General features: G+C 37.6%; 1 protein-coding gene across 1 annotated transcript in view; it reads left to right on the forward strand.

The window, feature by feature from the left end:
• The window catches only part of GPR158 (G protein-coupled receptor 158), a 456,409-nt gene that overhangs the window by 412,904 nt on the left and 22,745 nt on the right, over positions 1 to 20,760 (forward strand). Inside the window, exon 7 of the mRNA XM_033208979.1 lies at positions 7,705 to 7,943. Within this exon, the coding sequence (XP_033064870.1) occupies positions 7,705 to 7,943 (239 nt within the window). The remainder of the gene's footprint in view (positions 1 to 7,704; positions 7,944 to 20,760) is intronic.

Below are 20,760 nucleotides of genomic sequence, written 5' to 3' on the forward strand. Positions count from 1 at the left end.
GTTTAACTAATAGGTCAATTAAATCTTCTTGCTTTCATGTGCTAGATTATGTGGGGGCTTAGAAAATAAACATCTTCCAACTTCAGGAAGATTTATAAGGGCATAGGAGATATCAACTGAATAATAGTGATAATTGGAGAAAATTTTGTGGCCTGGAACTATCAGACAAAAATGTAAATTGGATGAGGTTCCTGAGATGAATCTACAAGGATAAGTGGGATTTGAATCAGTTTAGATAGACGGAATGGCATTCAAAGGTACGAGCATCTAGATTAGAGAGAAAAGAGCATATAGGAAAGTAGAGGAAATGCGGCATGTTTGGAAAGGCAGATTCCTGTTGTGCTTTTAAAAGATATGGCCCTGAACCAGGTGCTAGATAGTTCTATTTTGGTAAAACACTGTAACTGAAAAAAGTACTCACATGAGAGTAAGAAGATAGGAGTTTTGAGGTGATTTTGCTACTGACTGTTTTGCTTTAGATAAATGACTTCCCCTCACTGGGCCTCAGAATTGTCTTTTATACATTAGTGGGTTCAGAATAGATAATACGGAGAGGTCCTTTCAGCTCTAACTGTAACGCTTAAGGTTCTTGCCTAGCCACGCCAAAGAACTGGTGCTGACCACGCGAGTGATAAGAGACACGGACCGAGGGTGAGAAAAAGCCGTAGGTTTTATAGAGCCAAATGAAAGTACAAAGCTTCCACAGTGTGGAATCGGTCTTGAATGGGTAGCCAGAGTCAGATTATACAACTGCCTTTGAAATTCTTTAAGGTTGGAAATATGTGTGGCGGGAAGATGTTACTAGAGCGAGAAACAAAGGCAGTAAATTATTTTGTGACATGTCTTAGATTTTGAGGAAAACCGGAATTGCAACTTAGGTTTTATCTACTTTATGACCTTGCAGCGGCATGGCAAAGGAGACAGGATCTTACAGGACTTTATAAAGTATGTTTACAAGGAATTGGAATTGGGAGCATAGATAAGGTCTGCTGGTCACAGAAAAATGGGCAGTTAACATTCCTTTTAGTTTTGGGGGAGGGCAAAGGGAGAGAGGACACAGGGAAGCTTACAGCAAAATTTTCACTGTTTATAGCTTTCTTGGGGAAGAAAACGCATGCATAAATTCTGATGTTAGGAATATTTTAAGCATATATCTTCAATATTATTCATCCAGGACCAAAGTTAAGTCCTGATACAAGAAATGAGTGAGTTTCACAGCTTTCTGAGCCCCTACTCAACCCAGGAAGCCCAGATGGCCCCAACTCTCATAACCATCTAAGATATGACTGGTAACAGTCTTGCAGCCCTTCTTTCCTTCCTTCCTTTTTAAATTATTCTTCCTTATTCCGTCTACCTTCAATTAAAGAAAAAAGGTGAGAAACAAGGAAAAACACTATGAGACTTGAGAACTCATGCAGCTCACAGAAACTGACAAAAAATATGTGTCAATATATTTAGAAGCCAGTTGTGAATTTTCTTTCTTGTAATAGCAATAACTTAATATACTCATAATAATCTTGTAGAACTTCGTGTCTGATAAGCATCTAAAACCTATTTCTGTGCCAGTGATGCCAGTCTTTTTAAGTGTTTAACTAAAATTCATCCACTGACCAAGAAGTAACTTTAATTTACTTCTGAAAATGAAATTTTGAGAAATTGATGAAAAGCTTAATGAACATGGGGATTTGTCACCATTAAAAGCAGAATGGCAGGCAGAAACCTCCAGCACTTTTTGAGTTGTTAGCTCTCGGGACTCTTGTAATTGATTGGCTTTAAACTTACAAGAAGTGTCACCTCATACCTTTTATCGCAAGCATTTATTCTCTGGAATTTCTGTGAACACAGTAAGATTAATAGAAATTAGACTCTAATGAAGAAACTCAGGACGTTAGGATTATTCCAATTAAGGTAATCAGACAGAAGACTGGATGGCTTCAGGATATGTAATTTTTCATTCCTTTTTTATAAATAAAAGAGATGCTGCAAAATCACATACAAATGCAAATGTTCTGAAAATGGAGAACTATTATTAGAAGCCTTGCATTCTGTCATCGGCATAATAAAATCTGAAAACTCTACCTGGCAGGCTGGAGCGGTCAGCCTATTGGAAAGGCACCCGCACCAATCTTAGATCTGATAGGAAAAATTGCTTAGAGCAGCAGCTCTCAAACTTTACCTTTCATCAAAATTACCTGAAAAGTTTGTTAAAATAGATTGTTGGACCATCCTTCCAGAGTTTCAGAGTCAGTGGGTCTGGGTGGGATCCAAGAGTTCTCCTTTGTACCAAGTTTTTAGGTAAAATTGATGCTACTTGTTTGGTAAGTGCTGGTGTCAATGGCAAGTAACATCTAAACTGAGACATGAAGGAGATACAGGATTTAGCAAAACACTGTGTTTTGGTAGGAGGAGGGATGGTGAGGAAAGCTGAGGGCAAAGGCTCAGATAGAGGATAACTGCATGTCATCCAGAGGGACCTGCAGAACTATAGGATGTAGAGAGTGTGGAGAGATGTGGCTGCAGAGGTGAGGAGGAACCAATTTTTGGAAGTGTTTTACCATACTAAATTTTGGTGGAGAGCCAGTGACTATAAGCAGGGAAGCAATATGATCAGATGTACAATAGCGAAAGACCATGTTATCCATCATAGAGTGTGGATTGAAGGTGGGCCAGACCAGTAAGGAGACTAGTTAGGAAGCTACTATAGGAATGAATTGGTGGCTAGGAGCTGTATAGTGGCAGTAAGAATGGAGAAAAATAGAAGAATTTGAAAGATACTTAAGAGGTAGACATTAAATTCTTCATGATTCATTTGATTGCTGGAACGTGGATAAGGGAGAAAAATCCAAGTTTATTCCTAAGCTTCTGCTTCGTACAGTTAGACAGGGCTGTAACAGAACAGCAGAGGTAGGTTGGAGAACAGCAAAGTGGGTTGGAGAAGGAAGGAGTGGAGAGAGGGGTGATTTTGTGTCAGGCCCTGCTGATGTCCAGTGGGCCCCCTGAGTATACAGGGATTGAGCCCAAGAGAGTGATCTGAACTGGAGGTATAGAGGTAGGACTTGCTGGCATATAGATGATAACTGAGATAGGGGAGCCAATGGAGTTGCTTGGGTGCAATATGCAGTAATAATATAAAGTGGCTACATTTAGGAGATCCTTGGAAACTGCCATTTAAGGGGAAGACTGAGGTAGAGAAGTCTGCAATAAAGATTGAAAAGCAGCTAGCCAAGAAGTGGGAAGAAAGTAGGAAAAGAGAACTAGGAAGAAAACCAAGAGAATGTGACATCATGGAAGCTGAGGGTTCCAGCCACATCAAAAGCTGGGGAGAGACCATGTAAAATAAGAAGTGAACAACATCAGTTCACTCTTGGAGAAAGGTCATGGGTAACCCAAGTACAGGTTCTTATGGTGAGCTATATAGCTTGAACCAGAAATGTCTAGAAAATGAGAAAGCAGAGGCAGATGTATATGACGACAATTTCTGGGTTACCCTTTTTATCATTTCACAATGATTTCCATGAATTTATCTGCTATGAATAATGAAAATTGAAAGTACCCTTTAAATATGCCTTTTCATATTAAATTTTGGATGTTTCTTGCAGTCTTCCCATATATGTTGGGCTTTCCTTCAGAAATAGTGAAACCTTCTGAACTCATGGTCTCCTGAAGATTTAGCTATGAAAACATAGTGGAAAAGTCATCCATATAGGAAGTCCAATGATTCGAATTTTTTTCTACAGTTGTATTTCATACAAATGCATGTCTATGTATTCTTTTTTATAGTCTGACCTGTAGGCTTCTTTTAAGACAATCCTAGAAAAATGCATCTTATTCCATTTTACAAAAACCAATATCCTGAAATGCTTAGATTGAAGTGTAGAGTTGTGTTTATTATGTTTTCTATTATTTGAAAGCCAACAAAATCAATAATGGAAGACTCATGAGGGATTTTGCTTTGGTTTTGCTCTCTTGAAATGAGATTATAGGGATTTTACAATCTTGAATTCTCAAGCTATACAATAAATACCCAAAGGGCTATCTAGAAAACATAAACATTTCTGATAATTTAGAAATGAGATTTGAGTAAAAGGTTCCTATAACTGGAATCATAGATTTCCTTTGCAAAAGACAAAACTGATTAAGAAGTATTTTAAAGGAGACAGTTACTTAACAAATCCACTATTAGCTCTCTATGAGATTCAAAGTTTCTATGGGAATTGTGAAACAAGTATAAAAAATATATTTATCACATTTTGACCACGGAAAGAATATATAGTTCATAACTATTTTTTTCTCTGAAGCACTCTCAACCTGATGAAAACTCCTTGCCTTAACTTGAAAACTCCCTAGGAGTTGCTGGGTATTGAGAACCAAACTTTGCTTCCTGCTAACCTGTTCCCCCTACTGTCCGTAAAGACAGCTTGCATTTCCCCGCTTTTGTTTCCCGTCAATTAGAATATCCCCTTATATATTTTCCACTTTCCTTCATTTCTACCTATTGATATCCCCCAAAGCCCAGATCAAATACTGCCTGTTCTATTGGGTCAGATTTGCTAGCCACATACAATATATAATGTTTATTGCACATGGTAGCTATTTGCAAACTTACTTCTAGTTAAATTGTAAGTTTCTAGAGACAAAAATTGTATCTTTTTTTTTTTTTTGAGACGGAGTCTCGCTCTGCCCCCAGGCTGGAGTGCAGTGGCGCGATCTCGGCTCACTGCAAGCTCCGCCTCCCGGGTTCACGCCATTCTCCTGCCTCAGCCTCCCGAGTAACTGGGACTACAGGCGCCCGCCGCTACGCCCGGCTAATTTTTTTTGTATTTTTAGTAGAGATGGGGTTTCACTGTGTAAGCCAGGATGGTCTCCATCTCCTGACCTCGTGATCCACACACCTCGGCCTCCCAAAGTGCTGGGATTACAGGCGTGAGCCACCGCGCCCGGCCCAAAAATTGTATCTTATACCTTCCACGCTGCCTAGCATGATGCCTAACATATGGTTGTCACTATATAAATGTTTGTTCATTATATTTTAAATGTTTACATTAAGAGTAAAGCTAGAATTTGGAACCATTTTCTCTTTTTCTGCCCTTGCCAAACTATGGAAGAAAAGTGGGTCAGGTTCTCTCTGGAGAATGTAGTCATTCAAAATTTAGAATTCATCCAGGTTCAACCAGAAACAAATAAGTGTACATTATGATTACAAGTTTCTCCTACAGAAAATAAAATTGGAACTGGCAAAAATACTAATTTTCCAAGAAATTTCTATTTCTAAGGTAGAATTCTTGAATCTTTTAATCTGCTAATTACAATAAAAACCTTCTTATCCAATATAACTGGACTTAGTAGTATATTCGGTCAATTTGTTGAAGTTTTTTAAAGTAGAAAAGCATTTAAAAAGTATATAGATACTATAATTTAAAACACAAATAATCACTCACCAGTCTTTTTGAAATAAGGCTTCTTTTTGACTATGGGTTTGATATTTAGAGTTCATTGTTCTCTCTGTAGCATAAATCACCAAAATGTATTATCTACTGCATTATGTTAAATTTTTTTGAAGTAATCTGAGTGTAGATTTTTTTTAGCTTTTTCTTTATTGACGATTCTCTATTTTAAAATTTCTTCACTTCCACTAAGTTAACATTTTATTTTAATGTTTAATTTTTATCTTTCCAAAACATTCAAGAGAGATTTCATAGAAAAAGTTTCCTTGCCTGAGCACGGTGGCTCTCGCCTATAATAATCCTCAGCACTTTGGGAGGCCAAGGCGGGCAGATCACTCAAGGTCAGGAGTTCAAGACCAGCCTGGCCAACATGGTGAAACCCCGTCTCTGCTATAAAATACAAATGTTAGCCAGGCATGGCGGCACATGCCTGTAGTCCCACCTACTTGGGAGGCTGAGGCAGGAGAATCACTTGAACCCAGGAGGTGGAGGTTGCAGTGAGCCGAGATCGTGCCGCTGCACTCCAGCTTGGGTGACAAAGCGAGACTCCATCTTAAAAAAAAAGTCTCCTTTTGTTTCATAATCGTGTATAATTATTTTATTTAGTATTTAATTATAACAGTGGGCATAATTTGGGAACAAATACACCTGATTCATAATAATTAAACTGGTTGGAGCAGAAGTGCTTAGGCATAGTGCCAGTGTTAGCGTTCGCCAGTGTTAGCATTCACTATGACATGGATAGCACTTAATACATTGCATGTACAGAATGGAGAGTAACTGTTAATCTGGGGAACTGATGAGATGGGGCATGGTTAAGAGATCTTCTGTTTTACTCGTATTTGTTACTATATTTCTGACAGTGTTCCACAGAAAAATTGAGAAGTATTTTGTTAATAATTAAATAACTTTTCCCTCTGTCCTGAAGGACAGTGGGGATAATTTAATGGATGTGTTGTGTTAATTCAGGGAGAATTGCCAAAGGTCTCTATATGGAGGAACAATATAGCATAGTACATCAAGGCTATTTCAGGTATATTGGCTTCATTTCTGGATTTAGAATAATCTTTATAAAAAATTCATTTGACTTAAAATTATTCAAAGAATGAAGTGAAGGAGAGAATAGAACATTGAGAAAATGTGTTTATTTTTATGCTTTATGGAAATAGGTTACAGATACTCTCACAGTATCATAAACCACTCATGGTGGTTTATGTCAAATCATAATTTTGTGACATCAAATATCAGAATGGGGTAGGGAATTAAAATCAGCCGAGAATATTCTAGAAATGAAATTGAAGAATGGGCAGAGAATTCCTATAGTAAGGGTGCACTTTGTCTTCACACATTATTTAGAGATAAAACAGTGCTTAGATATCATCTAATCTAGTAGTTCTCAACTCTGGCTCTTCATCTGAGATATATACAGAAAAAACTCTTTTCCTATAGGCCATCCCAATTTTCTTCCTTAATGCAATGACCTTATTTAGTCTACCTAGTGTTTAAATATTTCTCTCATTTTTATTATTCATATTATTTTTGGTAATATGATAAAATGACCATGAAAGTAGGTAATATGAAATGATTTTCAGAAAATACCTTTAATAACATTCTACTATAAAAAACAACTGGTTGAAGGAAGTTTTTTGAGTTAGTATAATATTGTAAAATACAACCACTTACTTTCAGGAGTATTTTTTGATCCCCCAGAAACCTTGTTTGAGAAACTGCTGCTCAAACAAGGTTTCTTTCTACCTTTCTACGGATCTTTCTAAAGTCCTGAGAATTTTCCTTGAAATATTAAGACATGCTCAAAGATCTCCCATTATATATGAACCTATTGACCTAATCGACTCTAATGAAAGATATTTGTTTTACTACTGGAAGATAAACTAAGATAAAATTAAATAAAAATATGAGCAATACTGTTTCTGGATTTTGTGATGTTAAAACGCTGCCTAAGCCAGGCACAGTGGCACATGCCTGGAGTCTCAGCTACTTGGAAGGCTGAGGCAAGAGGAATGCTTGAGCCAGGAGTTCAAGGATGCAGTACACTATGATTGTGCCTGTGAATAGCCACTGCACTCCAGCATGGGCAACATGGCGAGACCCCATCTCTAAAACAAAAACAAATACAAAACAAAGCAAACTCTGATTAGCTACATTTTGGTGGATTTACATTTTACCTAGAAAAATAAGTTTAGAGTTATACTTTCTGAATGTTAGGTTTGCTTTCACATTTGAACTTTTGCTTTTCTAGGGTTTTGAAGGTGTTTCTTTCACGAACGGCTCAACGAATTCCATATATGACTGGTGGACGGGTGATGAGGATGCTGGCAGTAATACTCTTGGTAGTGTTTTGGTTTCTCATTGGCTGGACTTCATCTGTGTGCCAGAATTTGGAGAAACAGATTTCACTTATTGGCCAGGGGCAAACATCTGATCACCTCATCTTCAATATGTGCCTCATTGACCGCTGGGACTACATGACAGCAGTTGGTATGTGGTCACTTGTTTTGTGTGATGGTCTTACCATTTTTCAGTAGCATTAAAACTGACTTCTTTAAAAGTCTTGCCAGACTGTTTTGTAAAGCCTAAACTAATCTCACCTAATGTAATTCTGGTAAAGTAACATGAAAATGGCAGTAATGGCATGTGAAATGCAAACTTTTTTCTGGACGTTTCTATTGTTTTTCAAAGGCATATAGCTTTGTTGAGAAAATGTAATCAAAGAAATCAGAAAGGAGAAATGAAGTGAATAATGGCAACTTCTGTGTATAAAGAGCTTACTTTTTTCGATCTTATCAGTTGGTCCCCGTTTGATTAATATTAGCTATTCTCTTGATCTATTTCCTTACTTGGGAGAAAAAAGGAAGCATGCTGTTTTTTAAGATAAAATGTTCGCCCTATAATATATCAGACTTGGTGTCTAGGGCACTCTTTGGAAAAAGGTTGTCTCTGCAAAATTTCTGATTAATCTATCTTTCCTATGCTGACCTCAAAAGATAACTTATTTATAATTTTTATCTCTGGAGGTATAGAATTACACAAAGACTAAGCCATGCTCCATGAATGTAGTAAGTGCTATGTGGCTGAGAACCTGGAGAACTTGCAAGAGCTGCATCATGGCTTGGGCCCAAAACACAGATTATTTTTCTGGCAGCCCAGTGTCTTGAAAAGATGAGGAGGAAAATACACAGGAATTTTTCTGTTGCTAATATTAGTCTATTTTAATCTAAGTCTCTAAACATACAAAAAAAAGGGGTATTTTATTGTTGTTCCCCTCAGTAAGCCACAGGACAAACCTTAATTGTCTTTGGCAGATATAAAAAATAGAAACATGAGTTTCATTCCCATTTTTTGTCCCCCTCATATTTTGCAATTGTTGGCTAAATATTCACATCTAGTCTTTTGCTGGAAGCTAAAAAGTGTGTATTGAGTTTACAGTTCAAATGGAATATTTTTCTGGGCAAGATATTTTAGGAATCTTATAAGCCTGGTATCTGCAATAGTGAAGCAATATGGGTATGTAGAGAGAATGATTATAATATATAAAGCTTATTATATTTTGGGTAATATAACTATCAAGATAAATCATGACACTAGGGTAGGAAGCGATTCTGATCTTGGCTTTAGTCTGGATATGAAAATTAAATTGTATAGATAAAAAATTTCTACTCACCCTAACATTATTTTGTGCTTTCAATGCGAGTTAACCAAATAGGAAAAATCATTTCCTTGTATTATTATGAAGCAAAGGCCACTAGTTTTTATTTTTCTGTTTTACAAAAAGAAAAAAAAAAAAAACAAAAGCAAATCCCTCCCCCTAAAAAAACAACAACAAACCCTCAAAATACATGATGACAAACAAGCAGAGAGCATGGCCTATTCACCAAGAAATTTTATGCATTGGAATTGAGAGGCATTTGAGACCTTTAAAGATTTATTTTGCCCTCCAAAGAGGATCATATTCATGATTTCTATGTAGAAATACACAGAAATATATAATTGATAGTAACCTGTATCATCATCATTCCTTTCATTAGATGGCTTCTTATTGATTCACATAGATGCATAAGAATTAAAAATTATTAAAAAGCAAACAAGTGGTGAATATTCTTGGTGCAATAGTTTAGTAAAAGGAGATAGCAGTTTGGACTAGAACTCAGGAACCTTTTATAAAGGACAAGTTCTTTAACCATGGGTAATATTTACATTACCGTAAAGAGGCGTAAAGAACATTCATTTTATAAGAATAGTGAAGGTCCAGGCCTGGTGACTCACGCCTGTAATCCCAGCACTTTGGGAGGCCGAGGTGGGTGGATCATGAGGTCAGGAGTTCAGGACCAGCTTGACCAACATGGTGAAACACCATCTCTACTAAAAATACAAAGATTAGCCAGACGTGGTAGTACACTCCTGTAATCCCAGCTGCTTGGGAAGCTGAGGCAGAAGAATCGCTTGAACCCAAGAGGTGGAGGTTGCAGTAAGCCGAGATCATGCCACTGTACTCCAGCCTGGGAGACAGAGTAAGACTTTGTCTCAAAAAAAAAAAAAATAGTGAAGGAGCGGGGCAGTGGCTCACACCTGTAATCTCAGCTACTCAGGAGGCCGAGGCATGAGAATTGCTTGAACCTGGGAGGTGGAGATGGGAGGTAGAGATTGCAGTGAGCCGAGATCACGCCACTGCACTCCAGTCTGGGCAACAGAGCGAGACTCCATCTCAAAAAAAAAAAAAAAAAAAAGTGAAGGATGGAAGTGGGTGGAAATTGTATGAAACAGAATACATTGTGAGTAATGCTGGATGGTTGAGTTTCTTGTGAGTTTATTAAATATACTGTTAATAATACTGTGTGGTTACGTTTATTGAAAATGTCTTAGAGGAATTTAGAGAAGCAGAAAAGTGATATAATGAATCAGTAAATTGAATCAAGATGACTATAAGGATGTATTTTTTTTTTAAGTGAAATGTACCAAACTCACCAAATTCAGGGGTTTGGGAGTTGGAATCATTAGAAGGGAGGAAGAGCAGCTCTCAAAGTGTGGTCCTAGAACCCACAGCAGCTGCATCACCTGGGGACTTGTTAGAAATGCAGATTCTTAGAGCCCACTCTGACTTCCTCAAATCAGACACTCCCGGATAGTGGAGCACAGCCATCTGTGTTTCATAAGCATTCCAGGTGATTCTCATATTACTCTAAAGTACAGAACTGCTGACCCTTGGAGGGAATCAGATGAACTTATGAGAACATAAAGATAACTAATCTCAATAAATGTCTTCAAATTCCTACCTTCATATCTATAAATCTTCCCATATCCACGTTTATTCTTATATATTCTCCTTCATATTTTCTAAGGTAACACCACAACCTGTGCCAGACTCATTTAACATTTTGGCACCCTCATCTCCAGTGGCCACTCTCACTTTATGTGAACTTTCTATTATATAAAACTCCCCTACCTCCAAGTCACTTGTTGAAGACACTGAAGAATTCTGGGGTTTTTTTTGTTTTGTTTTGTTTTGTTTTCAGTAGCTTTGGGGGTACAGGTGGTTTTGGTTACATGGATGAATTGTATACTGATGAAGTCTGAAATTTTATTGCACCTGTCACCCAAGGTAGTGTACATTGTACCCAGTCTGTAGTATTTTATCCCTTACCCCCTAACTCCTTCTGAGTCTCCAGTGTCCGTTATACCACTCTGTATGCCTTTGTGCGCCCATAGCTCACCTCCTACTTATAAATGAGGACATACACGATTTGGTTTTCCATTCCTGAGTTACGAAGAACTCCATTCTGATCACAACCCATTTCTAGCTCATTTACTCCCTCTACAATAGCTCTTTAGTAACACAGACTGTTTTCATTGTACTTTACTGCTCCTAAATTCTGCTCTCCTCCAGAGAGAAAGCTTACCAGGCAGCAGATTTTTCCACTTGCAGTATTGGAACTATGAAAAGAAAATGGGCATTTTTAAAAGACATTAATTTTGAATAATTCTGGGAAAGAGGACATAGAGAGTAATGACGACCCTGAGCTAGACAGTGCAAGAGAAAATGAAGATTCATAGCTTGGGAGGGCTGCAGGGCATGCAGTTCCTTACGCAATAACCAGGTCTCAGTTAAAGAGGTACCAAGAAACTAAGAGAAGAGACTGATTCTAGTGGTAGGATCTAGGTCATGGCTTCAGGAATGAGATAGAAGTATCAAAACTTAAGAGGCAGAAATTAAACTAATACCCCTAAAGATGTTAGGCGATAACATTAGGGTCTCTTAGAAAATCAAGACTCGTGATGAGAGCGTAGGGACCAAGAAGTAAGAGGAAATTAAATTTTTGGTGACGTTTGTTTTTGTCATCTCACAGTCAAAATGTTTTTGTCCTATAAACTACTGTAACACATTAGTTCCCATAGTGTGCTCATCCTATAGTGACACTGTTCTCTAAAAAAAAAAGGGGGGGGGCATATAATTTTAAAAAAGAATATTTGGAATTAGGACTGTCTTGAGAAATCTGAGACGTGGTGGTTGTAATTATTTTTCACACTATGCTAATAAAAGTTTTCATTTATTTCTCTTTCAGCATGCAGCATCAATATTTAACCTCAATTTAATGGCTTCTAATGTGTAGTGTGTGCCTTTTTACAGTCTCTTTATAGAGCTCTATAAGTAACATGGTTTTGATACTCAGACTGTTAATCAAAAATAAATCCATATATCTTCAGTCAGCTAGAAAACCTGTACTGCTGAACACTAAATTATTTTCTGGATCCTAAGCGGAAATGTTCCCATGTAGGAAGGGGCTGTAGAGAGGGAGGAAATAGGCTTAACCGTGAGCATGGTGGGAAATCTTTCTCAAGAAGCTGTGTGCACTTACGTTAGTGTCAAGAGTTCGTTCAGAAAAAAAGAAAAAGTGACGATTAATACATTGGTACCTTTGCGTTCTGGATCAGCTTTACCCATCCAAAACAATCCCTTTTTCAAAATAAATCATTTGAAAGAGTGAACTACTAGTTTTTCCAGTGAAGTAGAGCTCTAGTTAGAAATATGGGTCATACATTCAAAGACCGGGTTCATTCTATTTTTGCTCATTGCACAGGGCTGCTCCAAAACTGCTCAGATGGATGACTTTCTTACCACAGTGTTTCAAAAGAGAAAACACGTATAGAAAATAGGTTGGAAAAATCTCAGAAGCTACAAGAGCCACCTTGTCTTCTTGAAGAAATTATTTTAAAACATAGAAGGGAGAAAATGGCTTTCAGAATCACATTGTCATTTATATCTATTTATAATTTTCAATTATTTTGTTTGTCCTGTATTAAAAAAATGAGATAAGCTTTAATGGAAAAAAATAAGGATAAGGACATTGCCACATGGACATTGGACAATTGTGAGAAGTGCTTTTCAGGCAGAGTAGTCAGTTTTTCTTAATAAATGGCTTTATTCATCTGGTGGAAAGAGAATTTTAAAATTTGGATGTTCCAAGACATTTCTACATTATAATTCCTATAAATATTTAAACTGCCATACCTTTTTGAGAATCATGTACATCTATAATAACAATACATACTATAATACTTACACTAATCATTATATGACTCAGTACCCTGCATTTTTGAGTGCATTTAAATGTATTTTCTGTAGCTCACTGAAGACAAAAGAATCTTTCCATCTGCTCCTCCCTCTTGTAACTACATGCTCCTCAGCAACATGGCCTACGTTGTTCACACTTATCCCTGACACAGAGAACCTGACAGGTGTAGAATCTTGAAAAATATTTGTTGAAAGAACAAAGCAGTCAGCTGTCTTCATCTTGTGATATTTTCTATTGTCAGACTTAGACCAGTATGAGGAAACATGTTAAAGCTAAAGACTGTGGAAGTCATACACTTGCCCCAGCTTCATTTTCATGGTAAATGTGTATATGTTCAAATTTGGGGGGAGGTATTTTGGAGCAAGTTATAGAAACTAATGGATAATTGCTGGCCATTTTATGAAACTCTACCTTTGACTTCTCCAACGATCATAATGGATTGGTACAAACTTGCATGGCAAAGGAAAACTATAAAACACATTACATAGTGTAATTACAAATATTGAAGCAGAATAAAATAGATTTAATGAGCATTTTGATTATTTGACTATCGTCCTAGAGCCATCTAAAGAATAAAGGGGTTGGCGGGGCGCGGTGGCTCACGCCTGTAATCCCAGCACTTTGGGAGGCCAAGGCGGGTGGATCACAAGGTCAGGAGATTGAGAACATCCTGGCTAAAATGGTGAAACCCCATCTCTACTAAATACAAAAAAACAGTAGCTGGGCATGGTGGCAGACGCCTGTAGTCACAGCTACCCGGGAGGCTGAGACAGGAGAATGGCATGAACCTGGGAGGCAGGGCCTGCAGCGAGCCAAGGTGGCGCCACTGCACTCCAGCCTGGGTGACAGAGCGAGACTCTGTCTCAAAAATAAATAAATAAAAATGAAATAAGAAAAGAATAAAGGGATTGAGACTGGGAAACATTCTCCTAAATTAATGAAGAAAATAAACCAATGTATCATGTCATACTCATTTTGGAAACTGTTGGTAGTACGACTGTCATAATTTTTTTTTTTTCCTAAATCTTCCTACCCTGGTTGGTAAATTGGCAGTCAATTGTCCATGTTCAGGATATTTTGCAATAGCATTAAACTTGTCATATGAAAAAGTCAAAACTTTATTCCCCTATGAGTTTTCTAATTGGATAATACAAACTGACAAGTAAGCAGAATTGACTTCTCATGCCTGAATTAACTGTTATAATTTCACCCCTAGAGTCAAGTAGACCACATCTTGACACCTAAGTTTAGATATCCCAGGCAGGCAGGTTCTCCAGTATGGGGCACTCAAATTGAAAATATATTTATTTAATAACAGAGGTAGTGATGTAATGGAGTTCATCCATTGACATATGTAGTTGAATAGCACTCAAATTGGATTACACATTAGAACATACATTGAAGATACTGAAGCAGAACCAGTGACCAAGATAAGCTAGAAAAAGCAGGCAGATTCTTACCTTACCTGCAAGAAACAACAAGACCACAAAAAAGTAGCTAATAAATGGTAGCATTGAAGACATTTAGAACTTTCCTTCTGTGACTAAATCTGTGCATCACACTTTAATATTGACCCAGGCAAGCGCTGAGCTGTTTCCACAGTTTCTTCCAGAAGTTAAGTGATGACAAAATGTTATAAAAAGTTATGTGATTGAGAATAAATCTATTTTACTGCCCTCCTGGCATAAGAATACATCCAAAAAGCCCTATCTAGGCTTCTATTTGTCCTCTGTTATCTCCTGTAATTCTGTCTTTCTGTATCACTGATACAGCCTAACTCTTCTCAACAGCATTTATATGATATAATAACTGTTCCCTGATAGGAACCCTGTTATAAATTCAGTTCTCTCCCCCTACCTTCCACCTCTTCATAGTTGTGAAAGTCCGAAGATACATGAGGAGTCTCATGGTTCTGGAAACTCAGAGCTTGACATCGCTTGTTATGTATTTTATTCACCACATTGAAAAGAAAGACATAAATGAAAATACAAGCAATAATTAAACAGGTGTGATAGGCTTGAGTCTAATTCCATTTGGAAATTTTTAAATATTTGTCTTTTAGTGAATTCCAGCATTGATTAGTTCACTGTTCAAAAGTATTAGTTTCCATGGATTTCACATAATATAAAATATTGCCATTATAGAAAATACAGTCTTTATTCTTCTTTATTGACATGCTTTTCTCCTTTGTTCTTCCCTTTCCTGGTACAATATTTTTAACACGCACACACAAAAAAACCAGGCAGTGTGTTCAGTAATTTAATTAGTCATATGCCAATGTTTAGAAAGAACTGAGAAAAATACAGCAACTCTCTCGCTGAGTTATATAAGGAAATTCTAAAATAGCAATTGTTTTTAAGGTTTTAAATACTTAATTACCCTAGAAGATTAGGCTTTATTATGGCAGGTGAAGTGTGATATAAGCACCATTTAATGAATGTTGCAGAAAATAGATTAGACTTCCTCTTCATCTGACAGATTAATGTTCTTTATTTAGGTTCATTATGTATATTTTCTTTTATTCCAGTGTATCATATGCCTTAATGCACACTGCACTACTTGTTACTATTTTAAACATACATTTTTATTTAAAAACATTTTTTTGAGTCAGAGTCTCCCTCTGTCACCCCGGCTGGAGTGCAGTGGTGTGATCATAGCTCGCTGCAGCCTCGAACTCCTGGACTCAAGCCATTCTTCTGCTTCACCCTCCCAAGTAGCTGGGACTACAGGTGCACCATGATATGCCCAGCTAATTTTTAAAACATTATTTTTATTAGAGACAGACTTGCTCTGTTGACCAGGCTGGTGTCAAACTCCTGGCCTCAAACAATCCTCCCTCCCCAAGCCTCCCAAGCTACTGGGATTACAGGCATGAGACATGTGTGACCTTAACAAGTATTTTTAATTTTCAATTAAAGGATAAAAGCTTGACCACATTGTCTTGGCTTAGGGCTCTATCACTAGAAACTACACATGCTTCTCAAAGCACTTGCTTGAGTGTCTTCAGAATGATGGAACTGGGAGTTCTTATTTATATACTACCTCTTCTGAAAAGTGCTTTACTTTCTCTTTGCCCTTTAGCATAGTTCAAATAACTGTGCCTCAAAGAAGTGTAACAGTTTTCCACAAAGGCAGAATGTGAATAATAAATAAATAACCCCCCCACAGCAGTCTTCATGGTAGCCCGCCAGCTAGCACTTCAAATAGTATGTGTGAATTTCTAGCGATGCAGCCCGAGGGAAGGCAGATCACTAGTCAAAGCTACCAGGCTTTCATAAAAGATCAAAAAGCAGAAAGACACTTTGATAATAGCAGCAAGTGATCCCATATCCAGCTCCCTCCCCTAACAACAATACCCATGCAAATGACAGTGTATTAGTTCGTTTTCACACTGCTGATAAAGACATACCTGAGACTGGGTATTAAAAAAAAAAATTTAATGGACTCACAGTTCCACATGGCTGGGGAGGCCTCACAATCATGGTGGAAGGTGAAAGACATGTCTTACATGGTGGCAGGCAAAGAGAATGAGAACCAAGTGAAGCGGTTTCCCTTTATAAAATCATCAGATCTCATGAGACTTATTCACCACGAGAATAGTATGGGGGAAACCACCCTCATGATTCAGTTGTCTCCCATGGTGGGGTGGGGAGTCTCTCCCACAACACATGGAATTATGGGAGCTACAATTCAAGATGAGATTTGGGTGGGGACACAGCCAAGCCATATCAGACAGAGAGAGGAAATGGAAGACACAGCCTGCTCCTCTGACCTGGACCCTGTGCTCTGAGAGGACTTCCATCCGAGTCTGCCTTTGTGAGCTCATCATGTCCCCACTCTTTAATGTGTATCCATAAGCTCTGAGGTAGCTGAGTTTTGCCAGAGTTCTGTCACCCCATGTGAAACTAAAAAATGGATATGCCAGAGAGAGAGAACCCTCTACACCCTTTTTACTTAAGATGCAATGGAGAATAAGGAAAAAATCTTGGTCCCCATTCTAGCAATGTGTGAACAGACACAATGAAGAAAAGCCAGCCTGTGTGGCCACTCCCAATCGTTCTGGCCTCAGAGATCCCTCAGCTCCGAGGGAGTAGTAAGAGAATAGAAATAAAGTCATCAAGTCACTATGTGACTTCATACCGTTGGTATGACTAACTGTGTTACTCCTCAGTGTTCCCAACAGTATCTCTGACCCAAGCTTGACATTTCAGAATTCAAAATTGTTACCTCTGCCTTATTAAAGGAGTCACAAGTTCTACAATAAAACCTTCACAAAGGTAGATAATGTACAAAATACATTTAGCACAGTGCTCGGTCCATTCAACAGATGTCAGGTATGAAATCAGACTGATTGAGGGGACAAAAAGGACTTCTGAGGAGAGCTCCTTTAATTACTACAGGCTATTCAATTCTAATTAATGTATCAGCTGTTCTAAATAAACAATTGCTACCTGGAAAAATATTTGTGTTCTTCAGTAGGATAAAAATATTTCCAAAGGTTAAGAAAATCTCAGTCAAGAATGTCATTTAGGGAGCACTGGTCAGGAATTAAGAGACTCAGATTCTAGCCTCCAATCTGCTGCTCACAGAGTGAGTGAAGCTGGAGAATGGAGGTTCTCTGCAGACGTATCGTATAGCCCATCCCGCCCATCCTGGAGCTTTGTGCTTCCAGAGAGCTGGGAAAGGAACATACACCCAACCTCCATTGTCCTAGTTGTGAAATGCACTGTACTTGCGACGTCTTCTGCATGCTTCTCTATCTCGGAGCTGAATAAACTGACTTTAAGGCCAGCAGAATAACAGCAGCTCACCAACTACCTGCTTCCCAGCAGCACAGACACTCAGAAATGTACCTGTTCACTACATGGTTTAATCAAGTCACTTGTAACTTAATTAGTGACATTCTCATTGAATAGAAGAGACATTCTCATTGTTTTAATCAGTGTAACTCATAATTAGCTTTATTTTAACCAAAGAAAAGGCAGACAACCACCCAGAATATCTAGGGCTTATAATATAATATAAATGCTTATTATTTATATTCAAGCTTCTTTATACTAGCTGAACCCTAGAATTCTGGAATTGAAGGTATTCAAGAATTATTGAAGTTGTTAGATTTAACATTTAGTGATAACCTCTGTGCTGCCCACTGTGTCGTTAGAAAGAAAACAAAATGAGTTAACCTGGGTAGAATTGTAAAATTTTTTTTTTCACTTTAACCATGAAGTTTTTAAATAGATAGGATACAGAGAAAAATGGAAGAGGACATTAAAAGAGACACTTGGGAAATAAAACCTAAACGTTTTATCATTTATATACTTATTTATGTCATGTAAAGATAATTTTTAATGGGGCCAAGCAGGGTAAAATGTTAATACAGAATGCCTTTGCAGCATGGTAAATCAGAGTACCACAGCTTGAGTGGCATTTGCACTTTGAAGTTGTTTTTCTCTCAGCTTTTGGGGGTCGTCTAGGATCATGCAACTGGAGCATCTTCAGTGTCAAAGAATTTATACTAGTTTTCATTTCCTTGCCTGGCCCAGTCGTTTGAAAAAAATAACTTGAAAATACTTTCCTTATAGTGTATTAATTTTTCAAAGGCTATGGTAGTTAACTTTTAAACTGAGTGTTATTCCATGCAGATTAAAAAGAAAAGACTTCAGTTTCTGAAAGCCCTTTTTAGATCTCAAAATATAAATGCAATCCTTTTTGTAACTATACTCATGCCTTTCATCAAAATTATTTAACATCAGAAATTATTTTCTAAAGAAGACGCACAAAACATATTTCAACTCCCACGTAATAACACCGCAAATTTGGTAACATCTGCATACTTTCTTTACTAATTGCAGTGCTAGTCTGAGGTTAATTATATGAAACTGATTTTTTTCCCCAAGCACAACTTTTATATATCACATTTAGTTTAATTGGTACTTTGAATAATAAATTGTTTTTCAGCTACAGCACATTGTTTGATATTGCTAATGAAATGATTTTAATGTTCAACTGAGCTATTATGAGAAATCTTATTTTGTCTTATATTTTTAAATATAATTCTCCATTGTAGCACACTAATTAACCTGATAACTACTTTTCTTTTTTTGAGTCTTCAGTATAACATTATGTAAAAACTGTGTAAGTAGCAGGAGATACTGTTTTCATAATGCAGCTACATGTGAATCCTTCCACTACAGCATATTTTTGTCCTACTGGTACTTAATAATACTTTTGCAGTCACCATTCTTTTGTGCCAAGCACAGTACCACAAACTCAGTAGTGTATCCGTTTCAGATTAACATAATTAATGATGCCAGTATGATCTTTAGATCACTTATAAGCCTGTTTAAAGAAAAACTTCAGACAAAATAAAATCTAACAGTTTATCTGAGCAAAGATCAATTCATGAATCAGGAAGCACCAACACCAAAGGGAGGTTGTGGGTTTTGCTGTGGCAGCCTGAGCACTGAACTTTTATAGGCTGGAGATGGAAGCAAAATTTAAAAAATAAAACCAAACAATACAAACTACTTGATTGGCCAGAGCTAGGTGTTTGCCTTATTTGGATATTGTCCAGTGGGAGGTCCCAGGTTACAAAACCAATCAGCTATTTGGCTATGATTGGCTAAAGCTTCCTTCACAATTAATCAGTTACAAAGAATGCTTCTACCTTTAGTTTGTTTGTATGCCTGGAACCCTTATGCAAGTAAATAGAAACTGTAGGCTAATGACTTCTTACTTATTTTCCTTTCACAGGCCCTGCAATGTTAGATGGAGGGGCAAGGTAACAGAAAGTCTCCATCTCTAATGACTTAAACATGAAACTGACATCATTTAGACTTACTCAACAATTATTTACTAAATCTTATCTACATTGTCCCAGTACTGTTGCTACCACCTATGTGGCAAAGGGAGAAAAAAAACTGAAAAACTTAGTTCCTGCCCCGTAGTTCATAACTAGTTGGGATGGGTGTCAACTAACAAGACCCCATGAACAATTTTCTTCCAATTATATGTTAGGTGGCATTATTCTCTGCATTGTGCTGTATACATAAAAACTATAAAGATACTAGAGGGAAAAAAATTCAGTGTAGGTTAGAATAATTTCAGGAGGCTTTGTGATAGAAATAGGACTTGAATTGGACATTAAAAAATTGATTATGATTTTTCCACCTGAAATTCTAGCTCCCAGTAGAAATGAGAGCAATAGTGTGAGCAAGACCAATAGCTCAGAAGCAAGACCAAGATTTGGAACAGGCAAGGAGCAGTGGCTCATGCCTATAACCCCAGCATTTTGGTAGGCCAAGGTGAGTGGGCTGCTTGAGGCCAGAAGTTTGAGATGAGCCTGGCCAACATGCCAAAACCCTGTCTCTACTAAAATTACAAAAATTAGCCGGGCATGGTGGCTCATGCCTGTAATCTCAGCTGCTCAGATGGCTGAGGCACAAGAATCACTTGAACCCTGGAGGCAGAGGTTACGATGTGCCAGGATCACACACTGTCATCCAGCCTGGGTGACAGAGCAAGACCCTGTCTCAACAACAACAACAACAACAAAACAACTATATATATATATATGTGTGTGTGTGTGTGTGTGTGTATATATATATATAGAGAGAGAGAGAGAGAGAGGGAGAGATTTGGAGTGTTCAGAGGACAAAGAGATCTTCTAGGTCTGCTCAGAGTTTATGCTGGGGAGTACTGAGATGTCATGTTACATATATATTATG

The sequence above is a fragment of the Trachypithecus francoisi genome, unplaced genomic scaffold (genome assembly GCF_009764315.1).
Source record: "Trachypithecus francoisi isolate TF-2019V2 unplaced genomic scaffold, Tfra_2.0 Lachesis_group9, whole genome shotgun sequence".
NCBI lineage: Eukaryota > Metazoa > Chordata > Mammalia > Primates > Cercopithecidae > Trachypithecus > Trachypithecus francoisi.